Consider the following 19,036-nt stretch of genomic DNA (forward strand, 5'->3'; position numbering starts at 1 on the left):
TGCTGTGCTCCTTTCTATTAGCATGCTTGGGTGCAAGTATATATAAATATATATAACCTGCTCATGCAAGTCGCTTAAGAGTACGATTTATAAAGCTTTCTCTCTGATAATAAGATACTGCATAGATTTTTTTCCCCAAATACTATTCCTCAGCCATGACGAATGAATAACAAGCTAATTTTGCTGCTCCAATGCTTTATGCTGTGCTAAGGTGAGCCTCGTTCTTTCAACCACTGACAGACCTTAATATTAACCTGACCCTGATCAATGCTTAAAAACCAGTAGTGCTTGGCAGTGGATAGAGCCCGATTACATTGACACACAGGTATGAGAATCAAGGTTGTCATGTTGCTGGCATCATTCTCATTTTTTTCCAACAGATGAACAAGGTGTGATCCAGGAGTGTGTGTGCTCCAGGCAGGAACACAGATATTTCTTGCTGCTTCCTGTTGGTTCCTGTTCTTCAAAGCTGATCGCAATTCTTTGTCTGTAAGCCATATGTATATATATTGTATGGTACGTTCTTGTTTGTATAACTTCCAGCAATAATATTATTATAGCTTACAGTACATCTATTCATACGTCTGCCTGCTTGTATGCATATTTGGACATTTTTCAGTTCAGTACTGTTTAGACCGACAGCATAGTGCACTTAGTTTTTTGGTTCCTGTTCTTCAAAGCTGATCATAATTCTTTCAGTCTGTAAGCCCTACGTATATATTTTGTATGATACATTCTTGTTTGCATAACTTACAGCAAAACTGTTTATAGCTTACAGTATATCTATTCACATGTCTGCCTGCTTGTATGCATATTTGGACATTTTTCATGTCAGTACTTTTCAGATCGACAGCATACTGCACTTAGTTTTTCATTTGCATATGATTTAGCAATAAAAGTTTTCACAGTATTCGCTGCAGACTGAATTTACTTGAAATAATAGCATGTAGTTGGCTGTGGGTACTAATGTTCTACCTACTGCGAATAGAGTCTGCTAATGCTTCGGTATATATGCTGCAAATAGGTATCTATTATGGAAGCCCTCTAATTGTTGTAAGTAGACTGTTAGTCAGAACGTAGCATCAAATATTACTGCATTAAGTTCTTTTTTAGCATCACACTAGCTTTCTCCTTGTAGCTGCATAAATTCATCAGTGAGCAGAACTCTGTAGCCCAGCTTTAGGAGAACAATTGGCAACAGTTGACGACCATTATTAAAAACTCTACCATGCACTTGCCCAGTTCAAAGCACCAATGACCAACCAATGACCAGCGTGATTCAATTACTATCTGGATAAGATATGCATCTAGTCAGCAGCACAATCTCTACAAATGCACTGCACCAGCTGGGCCTGCCAGGTTATTATCAGTGATTAACAGAAATCTTTTTCACTGCACTCATAGATGAAGGGAACCACCAGCATGAATGGCAGTCGTGCCTGAGCCTGCCAGGTTATTATCAGTGATAAATATTTTTCACTCCACACTCACAGAGTAAAAGTTACAGCATGTATAGTCTGCGGAATGTACCGCGGAAAGTACAATAGTTGCAGCCAATGCCTCCTAGTGCCACCAAATGGCAGGTGCAGGTATATTCGCTCAGCCTCTATTGGTTAGACCTCGCTCCATCTTCTCGATTCTACTCCCACCTGCATGGCAGTATGTATGCCTCTAAGTTGCCTAAATCACTTTCTTCAGCATAATTATTACTTTGTATTTATTGCTATCCTCATCTATCTTACTGTGTTTACTGGCTCACAGATTGGCGTTCATGTCTTTGGCTACTGCCTGTGTGTGCTTTGTGCCTGCATGGCCCCACAAGTAGCGCAAGTTCACATTGGAATGAGGTTGCTGCGAGGTTTTGGTGGCGAGCTCTATTGGAAGAATCAGCCAAATCCTTGGGGCACATAAGAACATAAGGAGACACAGATGAAGGTGGTAGAGACACCAGAGTACTACTCCAGTCATCCACTGAAACTGTGACATATTCTAGCCAACGTACATTATTTCACCAAATATGCAACTAATATCCCACAAACTTTTGTAAGTTCTCCACAAGGAGGAAACTTAAGTTCTTGTTTGTGATGCAAGATGGGCACATACCATATAAGGCAGTTTTTTTTTATTGTGAGAGAATATCTTCTAGCGTGAAAACTTACACATAAAATACATGCCGGATTACTGGAGGAAGTCTAGTAAGGTCTGGACTTCGGGAATCTGGCAGACTGTCCCACAGCAAGGCTGGGCACAAGCGGGGCCACAGCAGAGTCAGTGGAAGTATTTTTGCTAATCCAATGGCTACTTTAAAACACTGAATGTACAGAGGTATTGTGTAACCCTTCCTTGATCCAATAGAACATGTGCCATGGTGAAAACTGAAGGATACCCTTGTAAACGCTTAGGACATACTGCTGCAAAATTTCAATATGGCACATATTATTCCCTATTTGCAAGTCACTACTATGTCATGCAAAGGGGCAATTTTGAAAGAAGGCTAAAGCAGCATCAAAATGATGTGAACAAACACACGATACATCCGGTGCAACCAATGTGGAAACAGCGATTATATGGACGTTTTTTTCATGTCTCACGTGACCTGCAAGTACATGTTGACATCACAGAGCTCATTCGGCTGTCGAAACCGAATCAGCATGAGAAAGGAATGTAATTGTAAATTATTTAGCAGTTGTAGGGGAATACCAGGTGGCAATCCATGTTTAATAATGCCTTACACATCATTACAAACACGAAAACATGCACCCAAAATTTAGGTGCCTATACTCCTTTAAGTATTTCAACTCCCTAAAGCTACTAATGTAGCTTTTAGCCCAAAAAATGCTTGTATTACATTTTTGTTGAGTAAGCATTACGACTTCAGGAACTGAAAATGCAGCCGTTAACTGCAAGAATGCAGGGCATTTCCAGTTAGCCATTCATAGTGCACTGGAGGAGCCAGAGCAAGCAGATTTTGAAAACACCACCCTGTCAGAAGAAAAAATATTTTACTTTAATGGCAAAACAATAAATCTGCTAACAACAATGATCCCAGACAGTAGAAATACTTACTACTTGACTAGCAGAGAAACATGGCAGGGCTAAGGAAAATACATACACAGTGTTCACAGCAAACAACATGTTCAGTTAATAATACTTTTACGCACACGAAATGCTCATCACTTGACTAGCAGAGGAAAACAAAAAGTTTGAGGATTTGCAGACACAAAAAAGTGAGAGTGACAGTGCTTACAAATTCATATGTACTCATCACTTGATACGTATCAAAGCAAAAGGAAAAGCAAAGAAAAGGGAGACCACACTTTGAACTACCAATCTTTAACTTGTTAACCGAGATGCGAATCTTGGAACACAACTCTTCGGTATCTGAAATTTAGGCACAGCTTTCGTACCTGACGGCGAAGCTCTCGTTGCACACGGCTACGCTCGCCATTTTTCTCATGACATCGAATAATAAGATAAACATTCCGACGACTACAATGACGGTTCATAACGTCAAGGGCAGCACAAGTTTTGGGCCTATCTTCCTCATTCTTCAGCACATCCCAAGCGCATCTTCATCTAGTTCTCCAAAGACGCTGCAGCTTTCCGAGGTGAACACAGAATGGATTCCAAAGAAAAAGCTTTGGCGACATTCACTTCGAGAGGGCTCCCCAGAATGTCCTGTTTGTAGAGCGTCACGCGGACAACGTGAACGCCAGTGGCTGTGGGCACGAAGGATGCCATGTAAGACCTATTTTCAAGGTCCTGGTTGGTCGTTTTCACCTCTTCGCCTGATGGACTGGTCACAAATACAGCCAAGTGCATGAACAGGAAATGGTCGTAGTAACTGAAGGTGCAAGTGCAGACCAGACGCACACTGGATCCAACGGAAAATGTCATCGCACTGTAGTCACAAGCGAACCCCATATCTTCAGGTACAGCTTCACAAGCCTGAATGTAGCCCAGAGAACTGGCCTTAAAATCAGGGTGTTGCTTTACCTCATATTTCAGAAGCTGCGGCACGATTTTCGATTTTGAGAAGCTTGAAAGCTGCACTTCATTAGTGCCACTGGCGATGACGCTGTCATTTTCGAGCTGTCGATACACCTTAAGCCTCGTTTGGGTATTATCCTCAATTTGGTCCAAAAGCTCCTGGCCCAGACGCGCGACAGCCTCATGGCCTTCCCTCACAGCTTGTCTGCTCACGTCGAGCATCTTCTTGAGCTTTTCAATCAGGTGCGCCGAGTCCTGCGAAGAACTCATAGCGAGATCCAGATCGTCGCCACTTGTCACAAAGACAATGCTGCTAAAGCGCTGTGCGTACACAGCCGATACTTTTACCTAAGACCTACTGAACTAGAAACCTGCACACTAGTGCGTGTGCCAACTTTCGTTAACTTTTTGGCCATTGAGGGCGCTCAATTGACCGGCAGCGGGAGAGACACGTAGTGAGATCCGGAGGAAAACAGTCGCAGTCAGGAAGCGAACGGTTAGAGGCTTAGAGCGGAGGAGGGTTCTGGTAGTCGGCGACTCGAACGTAGCGAGGGTTGAGGGAGGCGTTTTGACGACAGTGAAGGCGGCCAGGCGGGTGCAGGTGGAGGCCCAGTCAGGGAAGTGCATGGCAGATGCAATGGCCAAAGCCCAGGAGGTGGTGGGGGGCAGCATGGATGGCGAACACCTTGTCGTTATCCATGCTGGTCTCAACGATGTGCTGAAGGGGAGGAGCCAGAATCTCGAGAAGCAGTTAGAAGTGGGGATGCGTAGGCTTAGAGGGGCCTCTGAGAGTGTGCATGTGACCATATGCACAATGCCAGATGTCCAGAGGCAGGCTAGCAAAATGGAAAGTAGGATCGTTGAGGCTAACCGTGTAATTAGGTTAATGAGTCGACGACTAAGATACGGGGTAATGGAAGTTAACAGGGAAGTGTACGAGGTCAGGCACTACGGGGGTGGTGCCTGTAACCCAGACTACGCATGGGAATATTGCAATAGAACAGAGGGCAGCAGAAAGGGGGGTGGAATTGGGGCATTCATTCATAAAAGTAAATATTTTCAAAGGGTTAAACTGGGATGCAAGGAACATTTATGGCTAAAAGAAAAAGTGGCAGGGGAGCAAACACTCCTTGGCTTTGTATACCTGTGGACAGGAGCTAATGCCAAAGAGGAAAACAGGAAAATGTTAGAATGTATTGCAAGTGACATTGATGAGCTAGGAGGACAGTTCGAGATAATTATATTAGGCGACATGAATGCACACATAGAAGACCTGGATGGGTACACAGGTTCGACAGGAAGCATGCTGCAGGACATGTGTGACAGGCATGATTTAGTTTTATGCAACAGTACCGAGAAGTGTGACAAGCTCGTAACATGGGAGGCAAGGAGTCCGCACTCGATGATAGATAATGCACTAATGTCACAGAAAATGTATAATAGATTAGGGGTAATGAGCATAGATGAACATGGTTCCAGAAGCTTAGGTAGTGATCACAAGCGTATCAAGTTGAGTTTCAGAAGAGAAACCAAAGTAGGACTGAAGCGAGATGAACAATCAGAGGGGAATTTTTACTCACAAAAGCAATTGGAAGCAGCAGCCAAACAAATTGAGAAAGTAATTTTTGAGGGTAGTGAAACAGAATGGACTTATACCAAATTAACTGGATTACTGAAGCTAGAGCTAGCTAAGGTGCATGTAAAGCTAAACGGGAAAAGACGCAAACCCAAGAGTTGGTGGGATGAGGAGGTCAAGAGGGCAATAAAAAAGTGCAAGGAAGCATCCAGGGAACACAGATATTCCAAGAAGAGGGGGGAACCAAAACCCGAAGTAGACAGAAAATGGGATACCTTCATAAAGTGCAGAAGGGAAGCATCCTATTTGATTAATGAGAAAATTAGAAGAAAGGGTGCCCAATGGATGTCAAAAGCAAATAAAAAGGATAGAAAAGCAGCTCAAAAATTCTGGAAGCATCTAAATGCAATGAGTAATGAGACTAGGCTAGAACAAAGGTTTATTGTTACAGATGAGGGTATTCGACTAAAAGGGGATGAAGTGATAAAACACATAGGAACAAGGATGACAGAAAAATTTTAAGAAAGAAATGTTGCACATAATTTATCGAAGGAGGATAGACCGGTTACTGCAATAGCTTCACTTGAGCTTGGAGAGTGGGAAAGGGCAGAGAAGAAGGTTCCTAGTGGCACGTCAACAGGACCAGATGGTATTCCGATTATGTTAATAAAGAAGCTAGGACCAAAATCCAAGCAAACATTAATACAGGTAGTGAATAAAATGATAATGGATGGGAAAGTCCCCGATGAATGGCGATAAAGTAGAATGAACATGATATATAAGGGAAAGGGGGACAAAGCTGACGTAAGTACTTAACTACTGTCCCATAATAGTGACATCTGTGGTTTACAGGGTGGTGATGCAGATTATAAAGGACAGATTGCAGGCTTGGGTGGAGAATGAGGGGGTGCTAGGGGAGCTACAAAATGGGTTCCGGAAACAAAGGAGGTTGGAGGACAATCTGTTTTCATTGACACAGTGTATAGAGATTGCTGAAAAGGAACACAGGCCCCTATGGTTAGCATTTCTGGATATATACAAGAGTATCTGTGGGACATGGGCACATTGGATGTAGAAGATGGAGTAATTAATCTTTTAAAACATATATATAAAGGTACCAGAGTGCTTATAAAATGGGGAAAAAATGTATCATAGCCTGTAGAGATAAAGCGGGGGCTTAGGCAAGGATGTCCTCTGTCTCCTTTGTTCATGTTGTACCTGCAAGGGTTGGAGACCAAGCTAGAGAGGAGCGGGCTAGGCTTCAACCTTTCTTTTTTCAAGCAAGGAGAATGGATTAAACAGTCATTACCGGGACTAATATATGCTGATCATATATTGCTAATGGCTGACAACAAGGAAGATTTACAGAAGTTGATAGACATATGTGGTACAGAGGGAGATAGATTAGGTTTCAAGTTTAGTAAGGAAAAATCTGCAGTCATGGTATTTAATGATGAGGTCGGCGAGCATAGAATACAGGAGTTCACGCTAGAAGTAGTGGATGAGTACAAGTATCTTGGGGTGTGGATAAATAACGGTGCTGAGTATCTGACAGAGCATGAAAGATATGTAATGAATAAAGCTAGTAGGAATGCAGCTGTCATAAAAAATAGGGCACTGTGGAACTGCAGCAGGTATGAAGTGGTAAGAGGGATCTGGAAAGGGGTGGTGGTTCCGAGCCTGACTTTCGGTAATGCTGTCCTGTGCATGAGACCAGATGTTCAAGCAAGGTTAGAAATTAAACAACGTGGTGTAGGGAGGCTAGCTTTGGGAGCACATGGCAATACACCAAATCAGGGGGTAAAAGGTGATATCGGACGGCCGGGCGTCATTAGAGAGCAAAGAAGCTAGCAGTAAGGTAGCATTTGAGGAGCGACTGAGAAAAATGGGGGGAAAGCAGTGGGCTAGGAAAGTTTTCAGATACCTGTATATAAGGAATGTTGATACAAAATGGAGAAAGCGAACTAGAAAATTGACAAGCAAATATCTGGACAGCAGTAGGGGAGCAAATCAGCAATCGTCGGTTAAGAAAAAGGTTAAAGAAACAGAGAGGGCTCTGTGGAAAACAGGAATGCTGACGAAATCAGCACTGGGAACATACAGGATTTTTAAGCAGGAAATTGCCAAAGAAAATATCTATGGTAATTGTAGGCGAAGCTCTTTGTTGTTTGAGGCCAGGACTGGAGTTTTACGGACTAAGACATATAGAGTTAGGTACCACGAGATAGAGACGTTGTGCGTTGCGTGCGGAGAGGAGCAGGAAACGGCTGAACACTTGATACTTTTCTGTAAAGAGCTTCACCCATCTATAGTGAACTATAGCGAATCCATCTATAGTGAATTAGAATACCAGTATTCTAGTTCACTATGCATCCATCCATCCATCTGTCACGATCATCTTCATCGTCTGCTTTCGACAAATGATTTCTCTCCTCTCTCTGCCTCCCTGTGCATTTGTCCTCTCTTATTATTTTGAAACCTAGTAATGAACGATGCAAATGTGACATTTCTTCAAATCCTAGCGGTGAATATTTCGGTTTGCCTGCATGCAGGTGTGAGACTTTCTGGCATCTTTGCTAAAAAATGGATGAATGATGAATACTCAAAATGTAGACAAATGACAAAACTATTACATCCTTAAAGCACAGTGCTCTAGAACCTTGGGCAGTGTGTCGTCCGGGCTGGGAAGCAATGGAGGAGGCAAGGCCAGCGATGACAGGCCCGCCAGGCAGCCGCCTCGTGACACCGTCGGAGGCGGACGCTTTTTTTCGGAGCTCCAGCGACTACGTCTGAAGCTAAGTTCCTTTTGGTGTTTGCGCTTGTACATGCTTTCGGGCAGTAGTTTTAAACCGAGTTAAGGGTAGAAAGGCTAGCGGAAGTGTGTGTACCGAAGGTTTTTGCGTAGAAATTTTGGAAGGCTTTTACCTTGCGTATTGCTGAAAGTTTTTGGTGTAGGATTTTTGGCGGGCGTTTACGTTGCGTAGTGCCGAAGTTTTTTGTGTAGGAATTTTGGTGGGCTTTTACGTTGTGTAGTGCCGAAGGTTTTTTGTGTAGTAATTTTGGCGGGCTTTTACGTTGCGCAGTGCCGAAGGTTTTTGTGCAGGAGTTTTAGCGGGCTCTTACGTTGACTAGTGCCGAAGGTTTCTTCTCTAGGAATTTTGGCGGGCTTTTACGTTGCGTAGTGCCGAAGTTTTGTGTAATATTCTTGGCGGGTTTTTACGCATAGGAATTTTGGCGGGCTTTCACAAGGCGTAGTCGGCCGGACGATGGGTCGGCAAGCTAGGAAAGTTAAGGAGGAGAAGGACGGGGAGTTAGTACAGTGCCAGGAGTGCGACCGTTGGTGTTACTTAGATGAGACAGGGTTCAGGAGCTTAGCCGAGGCGTATGAGGCTAGCTTCGTGTGTAAGATGTGCAAGCGGTTTGGGGACGCCGTTCATGTGTTAAAAGGGGAATGGGAAGCTGGGTTTAATGCACTTAATGCGGACCGGCAGATCGAACGAGAGGCACGGATTAAGCTGGAAGCTCAGGTCGCCGATTTGATTAAAAAGGAGGAGAATAATGCCGACCTGTTGAAGCGAATGGTGGGCGAGATTAAAGAAGAGTGGGAAAAGCGGACCCAGCTAGAAAAACAGGTTGAAGTGCTCAGGTCGCGGCCGGCTGGGCACCCCAGTTCGGAGAAGGGTCAGGTGGGGGAGGAGGCTCGTCGATCGTACAGTGCTGTAGTGCAGCGAGCATTGAGTGAGAAAAATGAGAACGAAATGAAAAAGGTTAAAGCGGGCATGGAAACTCGCGACAATAGCGTACAGCGGCAGGAGAGTCAGCTAGAGCGATCCGGAGGCCAACAGATGGAATTAGGAAGCGAACGTTTGGGGCGCAGGAGAGTTCTGGTGGTCGGGGACTCGAATGTAGCGAGGGTTGAGGGAGGCGTTCTGACGGCAGTGAAGGCAGACAGGCGGGTGCAGGTGGAGGCTCAGTCGGGAAAGTGCATGGTGGATGCAATGGCCAGAGCCCGGGAGGTGGTGGTGGGCAGCATGGATGGCGAACACCTTGTGGTCATCCATGCTGGTCTCAATGATGTACTGCAGGGGGGGAGCCAGAATTTTTAGACGCAGTTGGAGGTGGGGATGCGTAGGCTTAGAGAGGCCTCTGAGAGTGTGCATGTGACCATATGCACAATCCCAGAGGTCCAGAGGCAGGCTCGCGAAACGGAAAGGAGGGTCGTGGAGACTAATCGGGTAATTAGGCTATTGAGTCGACGACTAAGATACGAGGTGATGGAGGTCAACAGGGAAGTGTACGAGGTTAGGCCCCACCCTTTTGCACAGGATGGCATCCACTACGGTGGTACCACTGGCAAGAAAGTGGATAGTAGGATAGGTCGCCAGGCAACAGCTTTTTTGGGGGGACCCAGAGCTCTGAAGGAACCAGTGTAGAGAAGGAAGAATTAAGATCAAACGGACAATGGAACCATAGGGGAAGAAAGAGCCGCAAGCGCCAGGGCCAAGTTAATTCAGATATAGGTTTCATTAACATGCAAGGTGGCAGGAATAGACTGAAATGGGAGGAAATAGAAGAACAGTTAAGGCAGGAAGAATTAATGGTATATGGTTTAGCAGAAACACATCTTAGAGACATGGAGCAACCACCCTGTAACCCAGACTACGCATGAGAATATTGCAATAGAACAGAGGGCAGCAGAAAGGGAGGTGGAATTGGGGCATTCATTCATAAAAGTATGAATTTTCAAAGGGTTAGACTGGGATGCAGGGAACATTTATGGCTAAAAGGAACAGTGGCAGGCAAGCAAACACTCCTTGGCTTTGTATACCTGTGGACAGGAGCTAATGCCAAAGAGGAAAACAGGAAAATGTTAGAATGTATTGCAAGCGACATTGATGAGCTAGGAGGACAGGGCGAGATAATTATATTAGGCGACATGAATGCACACATAGAAGACCTGGATGGGTACACGGATTCGACAGGAAGCATGCTGCAGGACATGTGTGACAGGCATGATTTAGTTGTATGCAACAGCACCGAGAAGTGTGAAGGGCTCATAACATGGGAGGCAGGGAGTCCGCACTCGACGATAGATTATGCACTAATGTCACAGAAAATGTATAATAGATTAGGGGTAATGAGCATAGATGAACATGGTTCCAGAAGCTTAGGTAGTGATCACGAGCGTACCAAGTTGAGTTTCAGAAGAGAAACCAATGTAGGACTGAAGCGAGAGGAACAATCAGGGGGGGAATTTTTACTCAGAAAAGCAATTGGAAGTAGCAGCCAAACAAATCGAGAAAGTAATTTTTGAGGATAGTGAAACAGAATGGACTTATACCAAATTAACTCGATTACTGGAGCTAGAGCTAGCTAAGGTGCGAGTAAAGCTAAAAGGGAAAAGATGCAAACCCAAGAGTTGGTGGGATGAGGAGGTCAAGAGGGCAATAGAAAAGCGCAAGGAAGCATCCAGGGAACACAGATATTCCAAGAAGAGGGGGGAACCAAAACCCGAAGTAGACAGAAAATGGGATACCTTCATAAAGTGTAGAAGGGACGCATCCTATTTGATTAATGAGAAAATTAGAAGAAAGGGTGCCCAATGGATGTCAAAAGTAAATAAAAAGGATAGAAAAGCAGCCCAAAAATTCTGGAAACATCTAAATGCAATGAGTAATAAAACTAGGCTAGAACAAAGGTTTATTGTTACAGATGAGGGTATTCGACTAGAAGGGGATGAAGCAATAAAACACATAGGAACAAGGATGACGGAAAAATTTTCAGCAAAGCACGTGGTACATAATTTATCGAAGGAGGCTAGACCGGTTACAGCAATAGCTTCACTTGAGCAAGGAGAGTGGGAAAGGGCAGAGAAGAAGGTTCCTAGTGGCACATCAACAGGACCAGATGGTATCCCGATTATGTTGATAAAGAAGTTAGGACCAAAATCCAAGCAAACATTAATACAGGTAGTGAACAAAATGATAGTGGATGAGAAAGTTCCCGATGAATGGCGATTAAGTAGAATGAACATGATATATAAGGGAAAGGGGGACAAAGCAGACGTAAGTAACTATCGCCCCATAACAGTGACATCTGTGGTTTACAGGGTGGTGATGCAAATTATAAAGGATAGACTGCAGGCTTGGGTGGAGAACGAGGGGGTGTTAGGGGAACTACAGAATGGGTTCCGGAAACAAAGGAGGTTGGAGGACAATCTATTTTCATTGACACAGTGTATAGAAATTGCGGAAAAGGAACATAGGCCCTTATTGCTAGCATTTCTGGATATTAGGGGAGCCTATGACAACGTTACTCAGGAGCATTTGTGGGACATATTGGGCACATTGGAGTAATTGGAGTAAAATGGAGTAATTAATCTTTTAAAAGATATATATAGAGGTAACAGAGTGCTCATGAAATGGGAAAAAAATGTATCAGGGCCTGTAGAGATACAGCGGGGGCTTAGACAAGGATGTCCTCTGTCCCCTTTGTTGTTCATGTTGTACCTGCAAGGTTTGGAGGCCAAGCTAGAGGGGAGCGGACTAGGTTTCAACCTATCTTTTTTCAAGCAAGGGGAATTGATTAAACAGACATTACCGGGACTAATATATGCGGACGATATAGTGATAATGGCTGACAACAAGGAAGACCTGCAGAAGTTGTTAGACATATGCATTCCAGAGGGAGATAGATTAGGCTTCAAGTATAGTAAGGAAAAATCTGCAGTCATGACATTTAATGAAGAGGGCGGCGAGCATAGAGTACAGGAGTTCGTGCTAAAAGTAGTGAATGAGTACAAGTATCTTGGGGTGTGGATAAATAAAAGTGTTGAGTATCTGACAGAGCATGAAAAATATGTAATGAATAAAGCTAGTAGGAATGCAGCTGTCATGAAAAATAGGGCACTGTGGAATTACAATAGGTATGAGGTGGTAAGAGGGATCTGGAAAGGGGTGATGGTCCCTAACCTGACCTTCGGGAATGCGGTCCTGTGTATGAGGCCAGATGTTCAAGCAAGGCTGGAAATTAGGCAACGGGGAGTAGGGAGGTTAGCTTTGGGAGCACATGGCAATACACCAAATCAGGGGGTACAGGGTGATATATGGGATGGGCGTCTTTCGAGAGCAGAGAGGCTAGCAGTAAGATAGCATTTGAGGAACGATTGAGAAGGATGGAGGAAAAGCGGTGGGCTAGGAAAGTTTTCAGATACCTGTATATAAAGAATGTTGAGACGAAATGAAGAAAGCGAACTAGAAAATTGACAAGCAAATATCTGGACAGCAGTAAGGGGGCAAATCAGCAATTATCGGTTAAGAAAAAGGTTAAAGGAACAGAGAGAGCTTTGTGGAAAACAGGGATGCTGACGAAATCGGCACTAGAAACATACCGGACCTTTAAACAGGAAATTGTCAAAGAAAATATCTATGATAATTGTAGGGGAAGTTCTTTGTTGTTTGAGGCCAGGACTGGAGTTTTGCGGACTAAGACGTATAGAGTCAGGTACCAGGAGATAGACACTTTGTGCATTGCGTGCGGAGAGGAGGAGGAAACAGCTGAACACTTGATACTTTTCTGTAAAGGGCTTCACCCTACAGTGGAAGGCAGCGGGGCTGACTTACCCAAGGCATTGGGGTTTAGGGATAGTGAAGGGAAAGTGGATTTTAAGAGATTAGAAGTAACCAAGCGAAGGTTATCTGATTGGTGGCTAAAAGCAAGACAGGATTAAAATTTCACAAGACATGGCTAGGTGGCTTGAGCCACCGCCCGATGTAAAGGGTTCAGCCGTATCCATCCATCCATCCATCCATGTCAAGGAGTGCGGGAAGTGCTGCTCGAGCGCAGAGTCGTTTCACGTGCTGGCGGCAAATGATTTGTGTTTTGTTGTGCGCGTTGCATCACCGTGTGTTCCCGTTGTATTGTTGACATCTGCCTGTGCTGAAGAGTTGGATTAAGCGAGTAATGCGTGCAAATGACGGAGAGACGTCGAGACAAAAGGGACCTCATATGTTTTGTGCCGGGCTGCAACAGTGGTTATCTGTCATGCAAGGAACCCCGCTCCCTTTAACGTGTACCCACTGACCCTGATCGCCGCGAGATTTGGTCACGTAACATCAAGAGGGGAGATCGAGTGCAGAATCAAGGAAACGTTGTGTGCGAGCGCCATTTCGAACCAGTTTTCGTTCAGCGCACATTTAAAACAACTATAAACGGCGAAGTCGTGGAGATCCCTCGAGACCAGCCACCGCTTACAGATGATGCTGTTCCAACCATCTTTCCGGATGCACCAAAGTATGTTTCGAAGTCGCTGCCAAAGAAGAGGAAGGTCAGAAACATTTGTGAGCACACAATTGTGCACAATTGTGAGCACATTTGTGAGCCTGCGGGAGTGATTGCTGTCCATCGATGTAGCAGGATGGTTGACGGAGAAAAAATTCCTACGGAGTCCGTCATTGCCACATTTGCAGGAATATTTTGCCCGTCAGAGATTAAGGTGTGGCCATTGGTTTTTCGAGTAGATGCCTTTAACTCTCGGCCCCTTCAGTGTCAAAACTGCTGGCGATTTGGCCACAGCGGCAAAGCCTGCAAATCGGCCTTACGCTGCTGTGCCTGCGGGGAACGTCATTGCAGAGAGGAATGTCCTGAACAGCAAGAGAAATGTTTGTGTAGCGGTGCTCACCCTGCTGATTCGCCTGACTGTCCTGCACGAGCACAAGAAGTTCAGGTGCTCGAGCTTATAGACAAGCGCAGGTGCACGCGGAGAGAGGCTTTTGCCGCAGTCAAGGAGAGAGCCTCAGCCTACTCTAGTGTGGCCGCCAAATGTCCACCCATAATGGATTCTAGTTGGTCCCAGGCTATTACAGCGGCAGTTGAGAAAGCTGGGGCAAATGCAATGGACCGCATTATGGAAACCGTGTCCACGTGCATTTCGCAGGTCATAGCTGCTCAGATGACCAATCTTCTGCAGGCGTCCACCGCTCCGCTCTTGTCTTCTTTGCCTTCGGAAGCTACCCCTCCTTCTGTAGTAATCGATTCCGCTCCACAGGGCCAAAAACAATGTGAGCAACAAAAGACCTCTCAGGCCTCCTTCGCATAGCGTTATGGACGCATCCTCTATGGATTGTATGGATATGGAGTCTGATCTCCGCGCCCAGAAACGAAGTGGGTCTCCTCTGAATATTGCAGGTCCATCTTGCCCCCAGTCAAAGACAAAGAAAAGTAACGCAAGTCAAAATGCTAAGACCAGGATTCTAGAAAAGGCAGTCGCGGCTGCGGCATTTCCGCCAAGATAGTGTTCTTAAGTGTACTCCAGTGGAATTGTCGATCTTTATTCTCCGCTTCAACAGATTTAAATTGCCTATGCAATCAGCTTCTACCAGATTTAGTTGCTTTACAGGAAACATGGCTAACTTCAAATTTCTATTATCATCTCAAGGATTACCATCCGTTCCGGCTTGACCGGTCATCACGAGGGGGAGGGTTGTTAGTGCTCATATCTACAAAGTTTTGCCGCAGGGCATGCATTTCTTTTCAATATGCGGACAATGAATGTGAAATCCTTGCGGTTGACCTCAGTGTCCCAGGTCAACAGCCCTTTAAGGTAGCTAATGCGTATTTCCCGTCTGGTGTGCGTGACACTCGGCCCCTTGACTCACTCATGTCTAGTAGCCGATCTCAGGTTCTATTACTTGGCGACTTCAATTCGCACCATGTGACTTGGGGGTTTAAAACAGACAGCTTTGGTTCTAGACTATTTGATTGGGCTTCTGGCAACAACTTGATCTGCAACAATTCCGGATTGCCTACGTTTGTTCGCAGTCAATGCCGCTCTGCCGTGGATTTAACTTTTTCCTCCCCAGGAGTCTCTGTTATGTCTTGGGCGCCTGTTGACTGTGCAACAAACAGTGATCATCTACCGATTAGTTTCAAGTTTGCGTGTAAATTAACTCTTCCTGAGCGACATCAGCGCACGTTAATAAATTACAATTGCTTTAAAGACACGCTAAAATCAGCCCTCCAAATCACTTCAGACACTCGCGCTCAGAGAAGTGCCGAAAGCGAGGCTGCACATCTATGCTCAGTACTGGACCATGCAAGGCAAAAGTCTGAATTTTTGCTTAAGAGAACAAAGGGTGCAATCGCGAACAATTGGTGGAATGCTGAGTGCACGCGTGCGTATAGACGAGGGAAAGCAGCTTGGAAGAAACTTCTCATCAATCAATGCCCAAAAAATTGGCTGGATTATAAGTATGTTGCAGCAGCATTTAAGCGCACTGTCGCCTGTGCAAAGGAGGAGTATAATACAAATCATTATGATTTCCTTTCCCAATCAGGAAATAAACGAGCTTTGTTTAATTTCATGAGGCGCAACAAGGTGATTCCTCCGGCTGCCAACATTGAATCCCTTATTCAGTCCCCTGCTGACATCGCAAAGGCCTTAGAGGATATTGCGTGTGGCCTAGAGCTTCGCTTTACATCTGCTTTACCTTCTCCTACTATATTCACATGCACCTCAAGTGATTTCACTGAGGTCTCTATGCCTGAGCTGTCGCAAATTGTTCTGCGCTTATCCCCAGCGGCTCCTGGCCCCGATAAGGTCACTTCATCTATGATCAAAATATTGTTCAATGAATCTCCTGCAGACCTGTTGGCTCTAATTAACCATTCTATTAAAGGTCCTTGGATACCGCATGAGTGGCGTCTTGCTGAAATAGTTCCATTGCTTAAAAAGCAAGGGGAGGGCTTAACTTTAGACAATATACGCCCTATTTCGTTAGCATCGAACCTTGTGAAATTGGTGGAAAGGGTCCTTCTCAGCCGTGTCATGTCATTCATTTCAGAAAATGCTGTATTGAATCCATGCCAAATTGGTTTCAGGCCGGGTTGTTCAATTTGGTGTGCTCATACTGACCTTGAGAGTCGTATTAAATTAGCTCGCAATAGAAAAAAGTTTGCTGCGCTTGTCACCTTGGATGTCAGTAAAGCATACGACAGCGTGGAGCACTCGACTCTATTACTAAGATTACAGGAACTCAACTTCCCAAGCTATTTTGTAGCCTGGATTTCTTTTTTTTTGGAAAATAGAGAATTTTACTGCTGCCGAAATGGTGTTTCCTCAAGGAGATTTCCACAGACAAGAGGTGTTCCGCAAGGATCAGTTCTCTCACCTGTTCTTTTTAACATTTTTCTAAGCTCAATTCCATGCATTCAAAATGTGAAAACTTATGTGTACGCCGACGATATTGCATTTTTTGCATCAGCAGGTGACATTCACACTCTTTATCAAACCCTGCAAAATTACCTCAATGTTCTTGACAACTGGCTAGGAAGAATTCATCTGTCCCTTAATGTGAAGAAATTCGCATTGTTATTATTTCCAGTTTCTGTTCCAGTAAATATCTGCCTGGTCTATAGAAATAACATAATACCTCAAGTTCAGACGGTGAAGTATCTCGGTGTAATATACGACTCTACTCTCTCCTGGCGGCCACACATTGAGCAAGTTTCTGCAAAAGGAGTTCGGGCCATTGGCATCCTGCGCAGGCTTTGTAGTGCTAGGTCAGGCATGAGAAGGCATACGCTTCTGATGATTTATAAAATGTACGTCCGCCCAATTTTGGAGTTCGGGTGTGTTTTATTCTCAGGAGCTCCTGCCTATAAACTTCGCCCTCTTGTGCTTTTGGAGCGTAAGGCGTTGCGCCTTTGTCTGGGGCTTCCAAAATATGTCGTCAATGCTGTTCTGCACCTTGAGACGCGAATGCCTTCGTTATCAGCTAGGTTTCGCCTTTTAACAGTTCAAACATTTTTAAAATTGTGCGACTCACCTCTTCACGCTTCCAGTATAATATTTCTTGGTCAACCTTCCGCCTTTTTTAGTGCTGCCTGGTCTCGATTTCATACCCCGCAGATATGTTACGTGCAGTCCCTCCTTGATCGCATAAATATTCATTTCACAAATGTCCGCCAAATATATAACAACTCCTCATCTGTCCAGATTGAATTCGATGACATTTTCCCATCGAATGCAAAGCTGCAGCCCTTCCCGCTTCTTCAGGGTCTATTGCAGGACCACCTAAGGTCCTTTCTCCCTCATGTTCTTATTGCTACCGATGCCTCGCAGGATCGCGAAAAGGCAGGTGTGGGAATTTTCTCGCCTTCACTGGATTGGTCTTTTTCTCTCCGTCTTCCTGACTTCACTCCAATTTTTCTGGCTGAATTACTAGCAGTAATCTTAGCCTTACGAAAATTAGAATCTACCGTTTCCCAGGTCGTGGTTATGACAGACTCTCTGTCCATTTGCTCTTCCTTATCCTCACCCACTGACTCTCGGCCATTACGCCTCTTTAAGTTCCTGATTCCGCTCCATCTAAATTCGGTAAGGTTGCTTTGGGTACCCGTTCACATGGGTTTTCACTTAAATGAGGTTGCAGATTCCTTAGCAAGACCCTCTCTCAGCGGCCCAATTGTTGCTGTCCTGCCATCGTGTGCATATACAGCTGCAGTGAGGTTTCGCAGCTACACAATATTTCAGGAATTTGCTGCCTCGGCTCTTACATCATCTCCCGAATATCAGCATCTTCTGCATCCTTGGAGTAGCAAAGACTGGCGCTCACGCAGACTAGAGGTCTCTTTCACGCGCTTGCGTTGCCGGGTTCCCCTTCTAAATTTCTACCCTCACAGATCTGGCCTGGCAGCTTCCCCACTCTGCCCTTTTTGTGCCGAACCTGAGACAATAGATCACTTCTTGCTGTTCTGCCGCCGCTTTTCTCATTTGAGGAAGCGTCTTTTGCAAATTCCATTTCATCAACTGGGCTTGCCTGTGTCTTCCGCGGTTGTTCTTTCCATTGGCGCTTCTTTGCTTGGACGAAGCGACAGGAGTGTGCGCTCTGCTGTGCAGAATTTTCTTCAAGAAACGCAGCGACTCCCATTCTAATTTCTTTTTCCCGCCCTCAGTCAGTACGACATTGCAACATTACAGGCATTGTGTACTATTATGCACATTAAGCAATTGTCCCATCTTTGATCTCCAAGTTAACTGGACCCCTTTCCTTCCCTCTTCCAATCTCTCAGACTACATACTATTACCACTCCTTTTCCCGTCAAAACTTTCCTGTATCCAGTAATTAACCGCCTGTGTCTTGGCCACTCCCCCACAGTGGGTATGTGCCAGCAACGTCTGAGGCCATCCTTCCTTCCTTCACACAATTCGTGCAGCAAAACGGAGGCGGTGTTCAAGCACACAAGGAAATCAGCCAACAGCTACACCTGATTGCGACAGTCCCGAGGAGCCGAACAATGCGGTTTTCGCCAAGAAAAATGCATATGTACCATATGCAAGCCTAAAAACACCTGATATGTGGTCAGAAATCACCTTGCCATGCTGCGAAAAATGTATTCACTACGCTGAGTGTGAATTGGATGCTGCCGGAGACACAAACAAATTGGTTTTGCAAAAGCTTGTAAAAATTT

General features: G+C 44.9%; 1 protein-coding gene across 1 annotated transcript; it reads right to left on the minus strand.

Moving 5' to 3' along the window:
- Positions 1-2,160: 2,160 nt before the first annotated feature.
- On the minus strand, positions 2,161-13,300 carry LOC144095998 (uncharacterized). The gene is made up of 2 exons (XM_077629369.1): positions 13,189-13,300; positions 2,161-4,245 (listed from the first exon to the last, which is right to left on the minus strand). Exons 1-2 carry the CDS (start codon positions 13,195-13,197, stop codon positions 3,577-3,579), a joined length of 678 nt encoding a protein of 225 aa, XP_077485495.1. The 5' UTR covers positions 13,198-13,300; the 3' UTR covers positions 2,161-3,576.
- Between the last annotated feature and the right edge of the window lie 5,736 nt (positions 13,301-19,036).

Source organism: Amblyomma americanum, chromosome 1 (assembly GCF_052857255.1).
Source record: "Amblyomma americanum isolate KBUSLIRL-KWMA chromosome 1, ASM5285725v1, whole genome shotgun sequence".
NCBI classification, from domain to species: Eukaryota; Metazoa; Arthropoda; class Arachnida; order Ixodida; family Ixodidae; genus Amblyomma; species Amblyomma americanum.